Source organism: Sus scrofa, chromosome 18 (assembly GCF_054392235.1).
Source record: "Sus scrofa isolate SSC_HxYL_T2T_F1_AM1 chromosome 18, Sscrofa_HxYL_maternal_Yorkshire_Landrace_v2.0, whole genome shotgun sequence".
Lineage (NCBI taxonomy): Eukaryota > Metazoa > Chordata > Mammalia > Artiodactyla > Suidae > Sus > Sus scrofa.
In genome coordinates this window covers 56,415,204-56,430,068 of record NC_139400.1, presented here as the reverse complement: position 1 = coordinate 56,430,068, position 14,865 = coordinate 56,415,204, and the positions used below count along the sequence as shown (strand labels likewise).

Genomic DNA, 14,865 nt, shown 5'->3' with positions numbered 1-14,865 from the left:
TGAACGTTGCTGTAGACCCAGTTTTTGAAGGCTTGGAAGTCCATTTTGTCTATTTCTAATTCTCTGTGGATCCTAAGCATAAAATTTATAGCAAAGCTTCCTCCTGTGCCTTCCAAATCCCACCCCAGCCTCTCAGTCACCGGAGTGGAGACAGTCGTTTGTCCTGCAGACAGGCCAGGGATGCTCACAGCCAAGGCAGAAGCTTAAAGTCAACAGACGACAGCAATGACCATGAGATCATGAGCTTATACGGTGTTCTTTTGCCAAGGTGTGACCTGGACATCCAGAGTGGTGGCGATGCATCCTTTAAGCAAAGGAGGGTCTCACTCATAATGTGTCACGTGTGCCTCGGGAACCTTGGTAACTAGGACGGTGGCCCCTGGTGCCTGTTTGTTCTGGCTCCGTGGCAAGCTCTGCGACAGGGGACGATGTGGCTGCTACCCATTGAAAGGGACACTGCCGGCAGCTTACTCTACAGTCGTCTCCCTTTCGCACTTGCTAGTGGCAAACGCATCTGCTCTGGCATCCTGTGCCCTCCCTGGACGTTGAATGTCAACCCGCCTGAGCTCTCCTGCTGACTCAGCTGCCCAGGATCAGTGAAGGGACGGGTTTGAACCAGCTTCAGGTGAAGATTTAAAGACACATTTGCTGGGGGACCCTAGGGAGTATTTCATTCCTGAGAAAAGAGAGGCACAAGAGGAGAAAGCTCTTCTGTCCTTCCTTCTCCCTGCTTAGTGGGCTGGCACACGGGGATAGGATATGAACCAAAGCAATCACTTTCCATCCATAAGAAACATCACCACCATACTGGGAGCAGCAGATAGGTCCTCAATGAACTGGGCTCTTGACATGGGCAAGTTGCCTACATAACAACCCTGGGGCCACCTACCCCCTCACTTGTTAAGCAATAGCACATATCTTAATGGTTTAGGCCATTATTAGAAGAGTTGTCTCTTCTGCTTGTTTAATTTTGATCAGCCTAAAGCATCTTAACAGTGGTCTCTCAGAACAATGGCTTTATAGCATGACCGTGACCTGGAAAGATATTTGTCAGATTAGAAGGTGGACTCAAGTCTTAAAATGTTTTAGGGAACATGCTATGACAGTTTGGCTTCCCTACCCCTTCTCCCCACAGCTGCTTCAAGCGCTTGGCATCCTTCTAGAATTACAGGAGAGACTGGAGTGGCTCATGGTATTGGGAGAATCTAGAGGGTCTGTCACTCTTGCAGGGCACTCTGCTTTTCCAGTAGCAGCTTTCCCTTGATCTGTAGTCTAGAGTGATTTCTCATACTTACTGATATTCCTTCACTGATATTCCAGTTTAGTGCCCAGCACAGGAATGATGTGTGTTGGCTGGAAGACAGAGTGACCACGGACCAGCAATGGCTTTGTTCTGGGATTAAGAACCCAGGACCTACCAGCCCAACAGAGGTATCGTTGATAAGCATGACAGTGAGGGTGAGACAGGACTCGGTGAATGAAAGAGGGGCCAATACTTTCAACACATTTCAAAGCAGGCAGAGGCTGGAGACACAGAATGGACACTGAGCGCTGTTCCTCTGGCCCCGCGCCCCCTTTGCTGTGGGGGGATTAACTGGGATACGAACTTGCTCTCCAGATGCAAGCGGATGAGGAGGAGCCACCGCAGTAGATGCTCTCGTGCCATTTCCCAAACAGCCGATGCACTGCTTTTCCATTCTTGTCAAACACTGTACCTTCGATCTCATGGGCATTAGTGCTCCAATATTTTGCCTAGGAGTCAAATGAGAGTCATTTCTTTAGTGTTGTGGGGCCAATTTATTAGATATTGAGAGAGAGAGAGAGAGAGAGAGAGAGAGAGAGAGAGAGAGAGGGAGAGAGAGAGGAGTTCCTGCTATGGCACAGTGGGTTAAGGATCCAGTATTGCCACAGCTGTGGCACAGGTTGCAGCTGTGGCTTGGATTCGATCCCTGGCCCGGAAACTTCCATATGCTGCAGATGCAGCCATTAAAAAAAATAATAAAGTGGAGAAATAAAGAACCATAAAAATGATTCTATGCTGCATATGGTTTGCTGATTCTGGCTTCTAATTAATAAGTAATCATAATTTTAATCATGCAATACAAATTAAAAGCTAACCCTTTATTTACAGTTTGTAACAGCCACTAACATTTGTGTAAGACAATTTTTTTTTTCGACTTTCACTGCATGTAAAGCAGTGAAAAGGCTCAATTCTCACACATCCACCAGGGAGGGGATGGCCTTAAGCCTCCTCCAGAATAGCTATTCCCTGGTTGTTACGTGGGCTCTGACTACTGCAATTTGAAAGAAATATAACTCATATAATTTTTCCTCTAAAGGAACAATCCTTTGTAACCAACCAATTTTTTTTACCAAGTTTGTAAGTTAATCAATTTTCAGTTTCTTCTATTGTTTTTCCCCCTAAACCAGATCTGTTCACCTAACTTACAGGAAACTTATGCAACCCACCTTCCTACTGAGTTGGTCCTGGTCTGAGACCAGCTCTGCTTAGCTCAGCCTGGTAGGGTTTAGGTATACAGTACCACACTTCAGCCAGCAGAGGGAGTTCTAACTCCCTCGAGTTGATTTCTTTTCATTCTATTACCTGGCTGCCCTAAAAATCTTTGCAGAAGACAGAAAGGCATTACTCCATAAATCAAAAAGTCCTAATACTATTTTCAGCCCAAAAGGAATCCAGATTTGGAAACCAATAAAGTTGAGGGACGTTTCCAGGCCACATCTGGTGGACTGGCTTCCCCATTCCAAAGTCTGCGGTAAAAATGGGAAGCAGAGGGGAGTACAGCGGGACCTCAGAGCTGAGTCAGAAACATCAGTCATGCAAAAATGGGGAAGAGGGACAGAGAAGCTGTCCAGGCTCTTAAGTTCATTCTGAAGCAAGAGTCCGATGTCCTCTCAGAGATATTTGCCAGGAAGTCCAGTGCTGGCCGCAGGGATGGGAAGCCACAGAGGGAGGCAGTCGTGTTCCACAGGTAAGGACGGCATCTGCTCCCAGATTCGCTTTCAATACCAGAGGCACGTCCAGTATTCTAAGAGCTGGTCCTCAGTGGACGGGTCCTCAGTGGACGGGTACCAAGCGGATGGTAGAAATGGGAGGGGAGCACATTTCCACGGGGAAAATTCGGAGAAGAAGGTGGCTCTCGCCTGCATCAGGGCACTTCTGCTTCTTGTTGCAGAGAGCTTAGATGAAGCTTTCAAGGCAGGGTCATTTTTGTTTTACACCAATTCACTGTCAGCTTTATGTCTGCCCACAACCCGGTGGACTTATCGGATACAATGAGGATCCCAGTCCACCTCTCCATGCAGTTCGCCACCTGCTACTGATGGTTCAGAGAGGAATCGTGTGAAATTCTACAGGGGGAGCTTAATCTCTTCTGAGCGTCCGATCTTATGATTTTGATCTTAATTAAATGCAGCTATTCCTTGAGGAGGGTGACATTTTACGGCCATTCGGTATAGATGACATTTTTAAGGGCAAGAGGGGATCTCAGGGGCGGGAGAAGGGTCAAATCAGGGCAGCTGGGCAGCTGGAAAGGTAAGCAGACTGTTCCAGGCTTTTTGCCTCGGGGGAACCTGTTCATTTATCCTGAGCATGATCGGGAGCCTCTGCTGTGTGCCAGGCACCGCTGCCAGGCATTGCCACAGCAGGGGGCAAGACCGACCAGGGTCAGGAAAGGCAAGGAGGGTGCAGGGAACAGAAAAGAAGCAAGAAAAGCAACAGCCAACAAGCCGACTTCGGATGGTGATAAACACCTGGAAGAAAGCAGGTGGGAGAGAGGGATGGTCTAAGAGAGGCTGAGGGAAGGATGGGGGGCGGCAAGCAGCGGACCTGCAGAGAAAGGACAGTGCAGGAAGGAAGGGGACAAAGGTGGAAAGAATAGAGGTTGGGAGGAATGAGGGTGTGTGCGCATGAACTTGAACGTGAGGAGTGGGAGTGCAGACACTGCAGACTCTGGCGGACCACGGTAAGGAAGCAGGCTTTTACTCCGAGAGAGGTGGAAGTTGCCAGAGCAATTTGGTCAGTAGTAAAATACATAATACAATACTGACTATTGTAACCATTTCTAAGGGTACAATTGAGTGGCATTAACTATATTCACAATGTTATACGACTCTTGCCTTACACATTTCCAGAATTTTTCATTGCCCCAAACTGAAACTCTGTCCCCATTAAACAATGACTTCTCTCCCCAGCCCCTGGCAACCGCCGTTCTACCTTCTGTCTTTATGAATTTGGCTCCTCTGGGTTCCTCATATAAATGGAATCATATGTGTCCTTTTGTGTCTGGCTTATTCCACTTAGCATAATGTCTTTAAGGTTCATCTATATTGTACTAGGATGATTTATATCTTTTTCTTTTTGGGGCCCCACCGGCGGCATATGGAAGTGCCTAGGCTAGGGGTTGCATTGGAGCTGCAGCTGCCGGCCTACACCTCAGTCACAGGAACACTGGATCCAAGCCAAGTCTCCAGCCTACACCAGAGCTCATGGCAACTCTAGATCCTTAATCCACTGAGTGAGGCCAGGGATCGAACCCCCAACCTCACGAATCCTAGTTGGGTTCATTTCTGATGAGCTACAATGGGAACTCCAGTGATTTATATCTTAAAAAGACCCCTCTGGCTGCTGCCCTGAGAATAGACCACAGGAGACTAAAGGTGAAAGGAAGGGGGCCAGGAGGGGCTGTACCCTGGTCCAGGTGAAAGGGGTGGGGCAGGACCAGGGGGCCCCTGGCATTGCCCGTGTCCCTGCTCGAGTGAGGGTGAAAGTTCCCAAGGCATCCTGTGCCCTGAGGCCCAGCTCTGGGTGGCTGTGCAGGGCTGGAGCTCCCGGGGTCCCAGGTTACCTTTATAAAGTTCACTTTGCAGTGGCAGGAGTCGTCATTCACGTTCTTGATGACAATCTCTCCGTAGTGCTCGATCCACCTCTGCCCGCTTAAGATGTTATGGATGCAGGAGGTCACTTTGTTCCACTCGAAATGATCTCCAAAACTAAAGGAGGAAGGAGAGAAAGTAACGGCTTCCAGAGGAGCCAGCAGCAAAGCCAGCAGGCACCGCTGGGGGAAACGCAAGTCCTGTGATGAATCACTCATTCCTTCTTGCACGGAACCAACACCAACTAAGCCCCGCTGGATGGTCTAAGAGCTGCCACCCTCCCAGGAGGTGCCAGTGGCACCAGGGTGAGGAGGGGCAGCAGCGGTCAGACCCTGGAGGCGGCCAGGCACTCCGCTAGAAGCCGGAACAACCCACTCCGTCCTGTGACAGTGGAGGAAACTGACCCAGAGTGTCCAAAGTCAGCAAAACGAGAGGAAGTGGCAGTGGGAGTACACACGGGTTTCCCTCAGGGTGTTCTCCCACCACACGTGCATGTATGTGCACACACACGTACATACAGGCTCACACGGCACGATCCCATCTGCGTATATACGTGTGCAGGCTGCGTGGACACGTATGTACACAGGCAGACCGCACTGCATTGCACTGCGCCCCACAGATACTGCGTTGTTTACACTTTGAAGGTTTGTGGCAACCCAACGTGGAGCACGTCTACTAGCAGCGTATTTCCAATAGCATTTGCTGACTTCACGTCTATGAAGAATATAAAACGTCACTTTAATACGCAAAGGGAAACCAAAAAATCCATGTGACTTGCTTTATTGTGACATCCGCTTTATTGCAGTGGTTTAGAACCACACCTGCTATGTTTCGGAGGTGTGCCCGTGTGTATGCACACGCGCGCACACACACACACACACACTTTACATATAAATCTTAACATTCATATCTCTTAAGCCTTTTACAATGAGGACATATTCAGATATGACTTACAGAGTTGGATAATAATTAGGAGGATAATGATAATAAGACCAAGCACTTCAATGGCACATACTACACGCCAAGCACTATTTTAAGTGCTTTCCCCGTCTGCTTAATCTTGACAACGGTCTTTGGCAATAGCTGGTTTATTATCCCTGTTTCATAGATGAGGGAACTGATGATCAGAGAAGTTAAGCAACCTGCCCAAGGATCTGCAGTTAGTAAGCTACAGTGTGAGTGCAGTCCGGGCAGCCCAGGCCCACAGGCTGTACTCATTACCATTAGGCTTTATGAATAAGTATCAATAATCCCTGAAGATCAAGGCCATATCCTTCTCAAAACTTTTTCTGACAGTGAGGCAGGGCAACAATGTTAAAGAAAAATTACCTTCTTTTTTTTTTTTTTTTTTGCTTTTTAGGGCCGTACCTGTGGCAGGTGGAAGTTCTTGCCTAGGGGCTGAATCAGAGCTGCAGCTGCCAGCCTACACCACAGCCACAGCAACACAGGATCCGAGCTGCCTCTGTGACCTACACCACAGCTCATGGCAATACCAGATCCTTAACCCACCGAGCAGGGCCAGGAATCAAAACTGTTCTCATGGATATTAGTCAGATTCACTGCTGTTGAGCCATGACAGGAACTACAAAAAGTGATCATTCTTAATTGTGTTAGGAAGTGGAAATAATTTCTGAAAAGCCTTTATTCAGGGAACTTGGGTGTCCCGAAAGCATTTCCATTAGAGAGAATGAAAAAGTGAGATTTTCAAAATGAGGAACATTTGAAGCTACTGTCAAACACGTTAAAAGAAAAAACGTACAAACATACACTCAACATCATGGGGGACAAGGTGCATCCTATTCTTTTTTTTTTCTTTTTAGGGCTGCACCTGCAGCATTTGGAGGTGCCCAGGCTAGGGGTCAAATCGGAGTTGCGGCTGCTGGCCTAGGCCACAGCCACCACAATGCAGGATCCAAGCTGCATCCGCAACCTACACCACAGCTCACAGCAACGCCAGATCCTTAACCCACTGAGCAAGGCCAGGGATTGAACCCGCATCCTCATGGATGCTAGTCAGGTTCATTACCTGTTGAGCCACGATGGGAACTCCCAAGGTGCATCCTATTCTAAAGCTATATACCTCGGCCCTAAATTCTATGAAGTTCTTAACCACATTAGGAGAACTTACGCTGGCAGAGTCACATGGGTTGTGCCAATGGGAACAATTTCCATGGATTTGCCCCAGAATTTGTTTTTCCATCTCACGTCTGAAATGAAGTAATACCAAATGTTACATATTTAGCCAGAGAGCAAGGTAGATGAAAAAATTCTTAGGCATAGAACAATCATTATCTAGAACAATCTCTTCATAATAAAATTCACTGTTATTCAATATAAGTAGCAACTGAATACCTGGAGCAGAATCTGAGAAACTAACATTATAAAGTCCCCTCCCTGGGAAGAACTCGCAGTGTGAAAGGCATACAGAAGTGAAAGCTGGTGAGGCCGGTCCAGAGAGGCATTGGCTGTAACTGAGCGTGAAATGGAACCAGAGAAGAAGGAATGACCAATGTGCTTTGGGAAGGTATCTGAAGAACCCTGTCTGAAGGGGTTGCTTAAACAGGGCTTTGAAGAATAAATAGGAGTTCACCAGGCAGAGGAAAGGCAGTTTAAAGCAGAAGATGGAGAAATGTGAGAGAACAAAGTGTGGTTCTATCCCATTGGTCTTAGATTGTCCTCAGAGGAGTAGAAAGACAGCTTGAGTACAAGAAGCAGTAGGTTCTACAGGCCTGGCTAAGAAGTCTGGTGGTGTGCACTGGGAAGAATAAGGTGTTTGCCTGGACAGAGAATTGATGTGATTAGATACAGACTTTGCAAAGACAATTGGCAGCAAAATGGAGGATGCAACAGGAGCAGGAGTGATGCAAAGCAGGCGACCTGTACTTTCTCAAGTGATAAATGAGAAGAAAGTGAACCAAGACAATGGTGGTGGGAATGGAGTGGAAGGGAGTGATCCTAGAACCATTAAAGAAGCAGAAATAGAACTGGGTGACAAATTAAATGCATATTGTGAGAGATGGAGAGAATTTGTGGATGATATCGGATTTTTCTAACTTGCATGAATGGTGATGCCATCAGGGTGACAGAATAGAAAAAGAAGGATAGAGATGGGTGATCCCTCTGGCTGCTGGGTGACGAGACACAGACCATAGAGGAGTAAAGGTGAAAGCAGAGGGAGCCAGTAGGAGGCCATGGCCATGGTCTAGGAGAGAGCTGGACTGTAACCAGGGAGCCCCTGGCCACCTATTATATGATTTTATTTACATGACATGTCCAGAACAGGCAAATCTATAGGGACAGAAGGAAGTCAGTGGCTATCTAAGGATGCAAGAGATTGATGGAACCTGGGAGGTGGGAGTGGAGGTAGGGTAGGAAGTGCATGTATTGGCTAAAGGGGTTTTTTTAGAGTGATGGATATGTTCTAAAATTGATTGTAGCTATGACTGCATAACTCTGTGAATATATTAAAAACTACTGTCATAGTTTTAACTAGGTGAGTTGTATGGCATATAAATTATATCTCAGTAAAGTTGTTACCCCCAAAATATAACTGGTTCTTTAAAGCAAAAGCAAATAATTTTACTTAACAGCATAAGATAGTATTTATAACATAAGTAAGCAAAATGTTTGTCCACAATAGCAAAGGTTTGGAAAGGAGAAATGGAAGCACACTTTTGTAAGTTTCTTTTGCTATAAGCTAGTGGCATATCACTTGAAGACAGACTGTGATACATTGCATATATATAATATGAACCCTAAAGTAACAAGTAAAAAAACAGAAGAGGTATAGCTAATACGGCAATAAAAGATATACAATGGAATCATAGAAAGCACTCAATTAATCCAAAAGAAGGTAGAAAAAGAGGAAAACGGGAACAAAGAAGAGATGTAATAACAGAAAACAAATAACAAGAGGCCAGACCTAAATTCAACTATGTCAATAATCACAATAAATGTAAATGGTCTAAACAGTCTAATTTAAAGGCAGAGAAATATCAAATTGGATTTTAAAAAAAGATCCCAAGACCTGGCAATCATGGGCTTATGGAAAGGGTGTGATTGCCCAGAACAAGGCTGATGAGGAAGAAGTGAAGGGGGCTGAGCTGGGAGTGACCTAAGGAGCACACAGGAAATACCTGGAGAAGACCCTCCAAGTTACACAGAAGTTGCACAATATATAACTTTAATAATAATGAAGTGCCCACAAGGTCAATGATACTTAGCAATTAGAAGGTTAGATATCTTATGAGAATTAGTTCCAAAGGGTTTCAGTGAAAGAGAAGTTTCTAGTCAAGCTTCAATTCTAAACTCTAGCAGCAAAGATTCAGCAAAGAAACCATGGTACTTGTAACCTAAACTGGTAATACCGCCTCCATAAATGGAAACTGGGTGGCTGGGAACATATGGGGGAGGGAAATTTTTCACAAAATACTCATTCTTATCTTTCAAATTTTATAGAGGCATTAAAAAAAAGGCAAGGTGGCAAATCAGGAGGCATTTATCAGTTAGCAGAGAAAAATCTGTTAAAAAACTGACGTGCTCATTGTTCAAAAACCTGGGATGCTCAAATTTTCTTTCTAGAGCACCCTCTGGCTTTGGAATAAATAGTTTATCAAAATTAATTAATCCATTGAGGAAATATCTGCAGCCTTATTTATTCTTTAGAGCAACCCACTCCTTCCAAAATTCAAAATATAATCAACTGAATATAGAAACAGCAGCCCTGACACTGAAATAAAAAAGAAAAGGCAGCAATGTAAAGTTTCAGAAATAAAATTTAAAGTTTTCAAAAGCAAAAGAACCCTCTGCTGTCTAGAGTCTGATAAATAAATGTAAATCTTTTTTTTTTTTTTGTCTTTTTGCCATTTTAGGGCCGCTCCCGCAGCATATGGAGGTTCCCAGGCTAGGAGTCTATTCGGAGCTGTAGCCACTGGCCTACGCCAGAGCCACAGCAACAGAGAATCCAAGCCGAGTCTGCAACCCACATCAGAGCTCACGGCAACGCCAGATCCTTAACCCACTGAGCAAGGCCAGGGATCGAACCTGCAACCTCATGGTTCATAGTCGGATTCGTTAACCACTGAGCCACGACAGGTACGCTAAAATAAATGTAAATCTTTAATATTTAATATTTAACCCAGGCATTTCAAAAGGCTATGAAATAAGATAGAAAAAAAGTTACAGGAATAAACAGTGCTGGTGGCCCCAAGGATTTTTAAAGAAGGGAAGAACTAAATTATCCTCTCAAATCTTTAATTATAAAATCAATAAATGTCAGTTATTGTCCAGAGATGAGAGGCAAGAATATCAAAGGGTGCAGATCCATCCAACAAAGCCTAAGTCTGGAGCACACACACACCCCCGCCCACCTTTTTTTTTTTTTTTTTTGTCTTTTTAGGGCCACACCATGGCATATGGAAGGTCCCAGGCTAGGAGTCAAATCAGAGCTATAGTTCCAGCCTACACCACAGCCACAGCAACACTGGATCTGAGCCATATTTTCAACCTACATCACAGCTCATGGCAATGCCGGATCCTTAACCCACTGAGCGAGGCCAGGGATCGCTCAAGGATACCAGTTGGGTGTTTTACCGCTGCCAGAGTGGGAACTCCGAGAGCCCACTTTTAATCTTAACAGGTATCTACAGTATTTCCTGAATAAAATAAATGATAACATTACACAAAATGACAGAGGTCAAATATATCAGCACGTTACCTTGCCAGAAAACGAAATTTCTAGACTCAGCGTGACAAGCAGAAATAGGCGGATGATGGCTGACCTGATGGAAACAAAGGTGAAAACAAAAAGTTAACTTTCGTGTCTCCCTGGCATTGAGATGGAATCCAACATGCGGTGTCTAACCGAATGGAAATTTGTTTAGTTTCCCTTCAGCAGGTCTGTCCTCAAGAGGGTGCTCCTGACACAGTCAGCTCTGTCGTGCTCACATTTGTCAGAAAAAAGCCTGTGAATGGAAGCCTCTGGAAGCTTGGGGGGAAAAGCAGCCAAGTGGTGAGTGATGAGGGTGGAGACGCATTTTGAAAGATGGGAAAATAAAAGCAGAGATGCAAGGGCTGCCCACTTATACATCACACAATCTGACCTCGGCTACCAAGGTTAAAATCAAAGACTGCTCTTCTGAAAGTACTTGCAAATGTTTCAATGAAGACGTCAAATAGTTAATACTTTTCCTTCTTTCTTTTCTTTTTTTTTTTTTAGGGCCGCACCTGCAGCACATGAAAGTTCTCAGGCTAGGGGTCAAATCGGAGCTGCAACCGCTAGCCTACACCACAGCCACAACAATGCAGGATCTGAGCTGCATCTGTGACCTACACCGCAGCTCACCACAATGCTGGATCCTTAACCCACTGAGTGGGGCCAGGGATCGAACCTGCAACCACACAGATACTAGTCAGCTGTGTTACCACTGAGCCACAATGGGAACTCCAGATAGTAAATACTTCTAAATGTTAGGTAGATATTTCTAAGCCACAAAAAATGTTCTTTGGCTCCGCAGATTTTCTTCTGAACACTCAGCATCGCAAAGTCCAGCTATCTTTCCAATCACTGACAGAAAGACCAGTCGTAGATATTTAAAAAAAAAAAAAAAGAATAATGGTTTTATAAAAGATCTAAGCAACTGTTGAAAAATTGTTAAGTCAGCTGCTAAGAAATTTTTTTTTTCATTTCTTTTGTTCATAAAAATATCTTGAATAAACATGCAGCGACAGTCTAGAAAAGAGCCCCCTGTACCAGAGACTGTGGCACGTTTTCCTGGCTTGTGTCACTGGGGGCATTTTATTCACTAACAAAGAAGCTAAAGAGAAAACGCCCCTGTTAGATGGCCTCATTATCTCAGGAACACGGAAGGCTCGAGAGCAGTGTATGCGCTATTATCATAATTCAGCACTAGTAAACCAGAACAGCGCTGCTAGTGATGTTTCCAGAAAATTCTCTGACCTAGCTGGTTCTTAGCAAAGCTTACATTTAAAGCCTTCAGACCAAAGCCTTCCTATTACACGTTGAGAATAAAACCGGAGAGATGAAGCAACAGGAACGTCTCCTAAACACAGGGATGGGGAGACGGAGAGAGAAGACCCAGCATTTTTGGTTTACAGACGGTGTTCAAAGCCTCAAAAAAAACAATTGTTGGAAGCAGCTGCACCCTATTTTCAAACATATCAGGAGCTCAGAATTTTCAGAGTGCTGCTTGAGGTGAGCAGGGGTGGTGGAGAAGCGGGGGTGACAAGTCCACAACCACCTGCCTGGCTCTGGACCCCTGACCGCAGAGAGGAACGCGGTTTGCGAACCACGTCCGTGGCCCTCCTCCAGGTGCAGGAGGGTAGGGGCAAGCTAATCTTGAGTCCCGTCGCAGACCTGGTCAGTCGATGGGGGTGCAAGGGTCACAGCTTGGCCCAAAGAAAGGTAGGGACAAAGGGGTCAGTGGGGCCAGTATCTTCCAGGTCTCAACAAACTTAAATCTCAGATCTAACCTGAGATGGGAAGTGCATGTGTGTGTCCTCTCCCCTCCCCCCCAGCCCCAGGGGTGGTCTTAATTCTCACAGGCCTCTTAAGAGTGTGAACCCCTTCCTGTGACTCTGGGAGTTTCAACTCAGACACTGGCTTAGAAACCTAACTCCTAAAATGCAACTCGAAGAGTCGCCGTTGTGGGTCAGAGGGTTACAAACCAGGCTAGCATCCATGAGGATGCGGGTTCGATCCCTGGCCTTGCTCAGTGGGTTAAGGATCTGGCATTGCCGTGAGCGATGGAATAGGTTACAGCGGCAGCTTGGATCTGCCATTGCAGAGGCTGTGGTGTCGGCCGGCAGCTGTAGCTCCAATTCAACCCCTAGCCTGGGAACCTCCATATGTCCTCAGGTGTGGCCTTTAAAAAAAAAAAAAAAAAAAAGAGCAACTCCCTCTGCTTTTCCTTCATTGTCTTTTTCAACCCAACCCTTGAGGATCCTTCATTTCACAAATGGCCCCCGGTCTTCCCTTCTCCCCCCTGTAGCTCTCAGCGAAAACAGTGTGTTTACCTTTAAACCGTGGGAGCATATATAACTAGCGCCAAGGGAATTCCGACCCCTCACTTGTCACCGCACCGGCCTGTCCACAGGCGGCACTGGCTCTGCTCCCCAGCCTCGCAGTGTAGGCGTATCTTAAAGTAGGTTATTATAAAGTAGATGATATTCAGCCCCACAGAAATATGCATCAAAACGGTAGAGATCACAGCCTCAATGAGGAATTTGGCATTTTGTAAGTCTGGCCAAACATAAACATCAAAGCAAAAATGCAATGTATAAAAACTGTAAACTCTCCTGTAATAATTTTAAAATCCCATAAAACAGAGATAAATATACTGTCCATGTGAATTATAACAGAAGCCCTGTCATTCGATAAAGTATACATATGTCCCATAAAAATGCAAATCTGACCTTTTAAAATGGTTGGGTCAGACTAATGAATCAATGTTTAGCAAAGTGCCTTCAAAGGGGCTCGAAGGGGTGTTTTCTAAAGGAATAAATCTCAACACTGAGCTATCAATGATTTAGCTTCTTTCTTTCTGGCTTAAAAAGGCCTCAGGGAATGATTTATCTGGTGTACATGCCCTTTTTTTTTTTTTTTTTTTTTTTTTGCTTCTTCTTTTTAGGGCTGCACCTGTAGCATATGGAGGCTCTCAGGCTAGGGGTCAAATCGGTGCCACAGCTGCCAGCCTACGCCACAGCCACAGCAATGCCAGATCTGAGCCACGTCTGTGACCTACACCACAGCTCATGGCAACGCCGGATCCTTAACCCACTGAGCGAGGCCAGGGACTGAACCTGTGTCCTCAGGGATAGTAGTTCATTACCACTGAGCCACAACAGGAATACCATGAAGGGAGTGCTTTAAACCCGGGTCCTCTGACTTCAAATCCAATGCTCTCCTGTGATGCCCCAGCTGTCTCTCTATGGCTGCTCTCAAATCAGGCTCTGGTCCCTCCCCAGGGTCTCTGCACGCCACTGCCATCCCATCTCACGGATATTCAGAAAAGGGATCTTTTGAGTCTGAGCTTTCCAACCTCTCTGAGTCTTACTTCTTTGAAAAGTAAGGTCTGAGGATTCCTCTGGCTTCAAAATGCTGTCCTTCTAACATCTGCTTTCTTTGAATTCCACCATCAGAGGTGGCAGTCGATGCCAGCCAGTTGGAAAAGATGCTATGAAGCCTTTGATTCATTTTAACATCCATGGAAAGGCATAATTCACGGTTACCCATGTCATCTTCGTTGATGGTAGTCTCTCTAAAATCTACCAGAGCAGAGAGTGACAAGCACAGTCTTCCTTGTCCTTGCTTGTACGGGACTTGGCTGGGTTTCCTTTCTCGTTACATCTTAACCTAGGCATAGAAAAGCCTTAGATTCTGACTTTGAGTCTGAACTGATTCAGCCTCGGAGCAGACACTGTCTGTTAGCCTGTTGGCTGCGTCCGCTTTAGACTGACTCGCTAGGACTCTCCTCCATCACTTCCTCTCCCGCCCAATCCGATAAGAGCAATTTCTGATTGGGAAGGTTCCCCAAACATTCAGGAAATGAATATCTGTGGTTTTTATTGTGCAAGTATTTCTGCGCTTCTTTTTCTAATCCCGAAGTCAATGAATTTCCCTGGTAATTAGGCATTCTTGTAATTTATTTGTATATCTGAGGTCTTTCTTCACCTGACCTAATCTTTTTTTTTTTTTTTGTCTTTTTAGGGCCACACCTGCAGCATATGGAGGTTCCCAGGCTAGGGATCAAATCAGAGCTGTAGATGCTGGCCTATACCAATGCCAGATCCAAGCCACATCTGCAAACTAAACCACAGCTGACAGCAATGCTGGACCCTTAACCCATGGAATGAGGCCAGAGATTGAACCTGGGTCCTCATGGATACCAGTCAGATTTGTTTCTGCTGAGCCACGATGGGAACTCTGACCTAATCATTTTTGATTCATGCTCT

At 45.5% G+C, this 14,865-nt stretch overlaps 1 protein-coding gene across 13 annotated transcripts in view; it reads right to left on the bottom strand.

Annotated features, from left to right (window-relative positions):
• Positions 1-14,865, bottom strand: part of OSBPL3 (oxysterol binding protein like 3) — a 193,708-nt gene that overhangs the window by 11,660 nt on the left and 167,183 nt on the right. For all 13 annotated transcript variants that reach the window (XR_014834144.1, XR_014834145.1, XM_085005698.1 and 10 more), the window contains 4 exons: positions 10,610-10,673; positions 7,022-7,100; positions 4,866-5,010; positions 1,608-1,752 (listed from right to left, as the gene is read on the bottom strand). Coding sequence is in view for 11 of the 13 variants with exons in the window: in XM_085005698.1 (XP_084861824.1) it covers positions 1,608-1,752; positions 4,866-5,010; positions 7,022-7,100; positions 10,610-10,673 (433 nt within the window). In the remaining 2 variants the exon portion in view is untranslated. The remainder of the gene's footprint in view (positions 1-1,607; positions 1,753-4,865; positions 5,011-7,021; positions 7,101-10,609; positions 10,674-14,865) is intronic.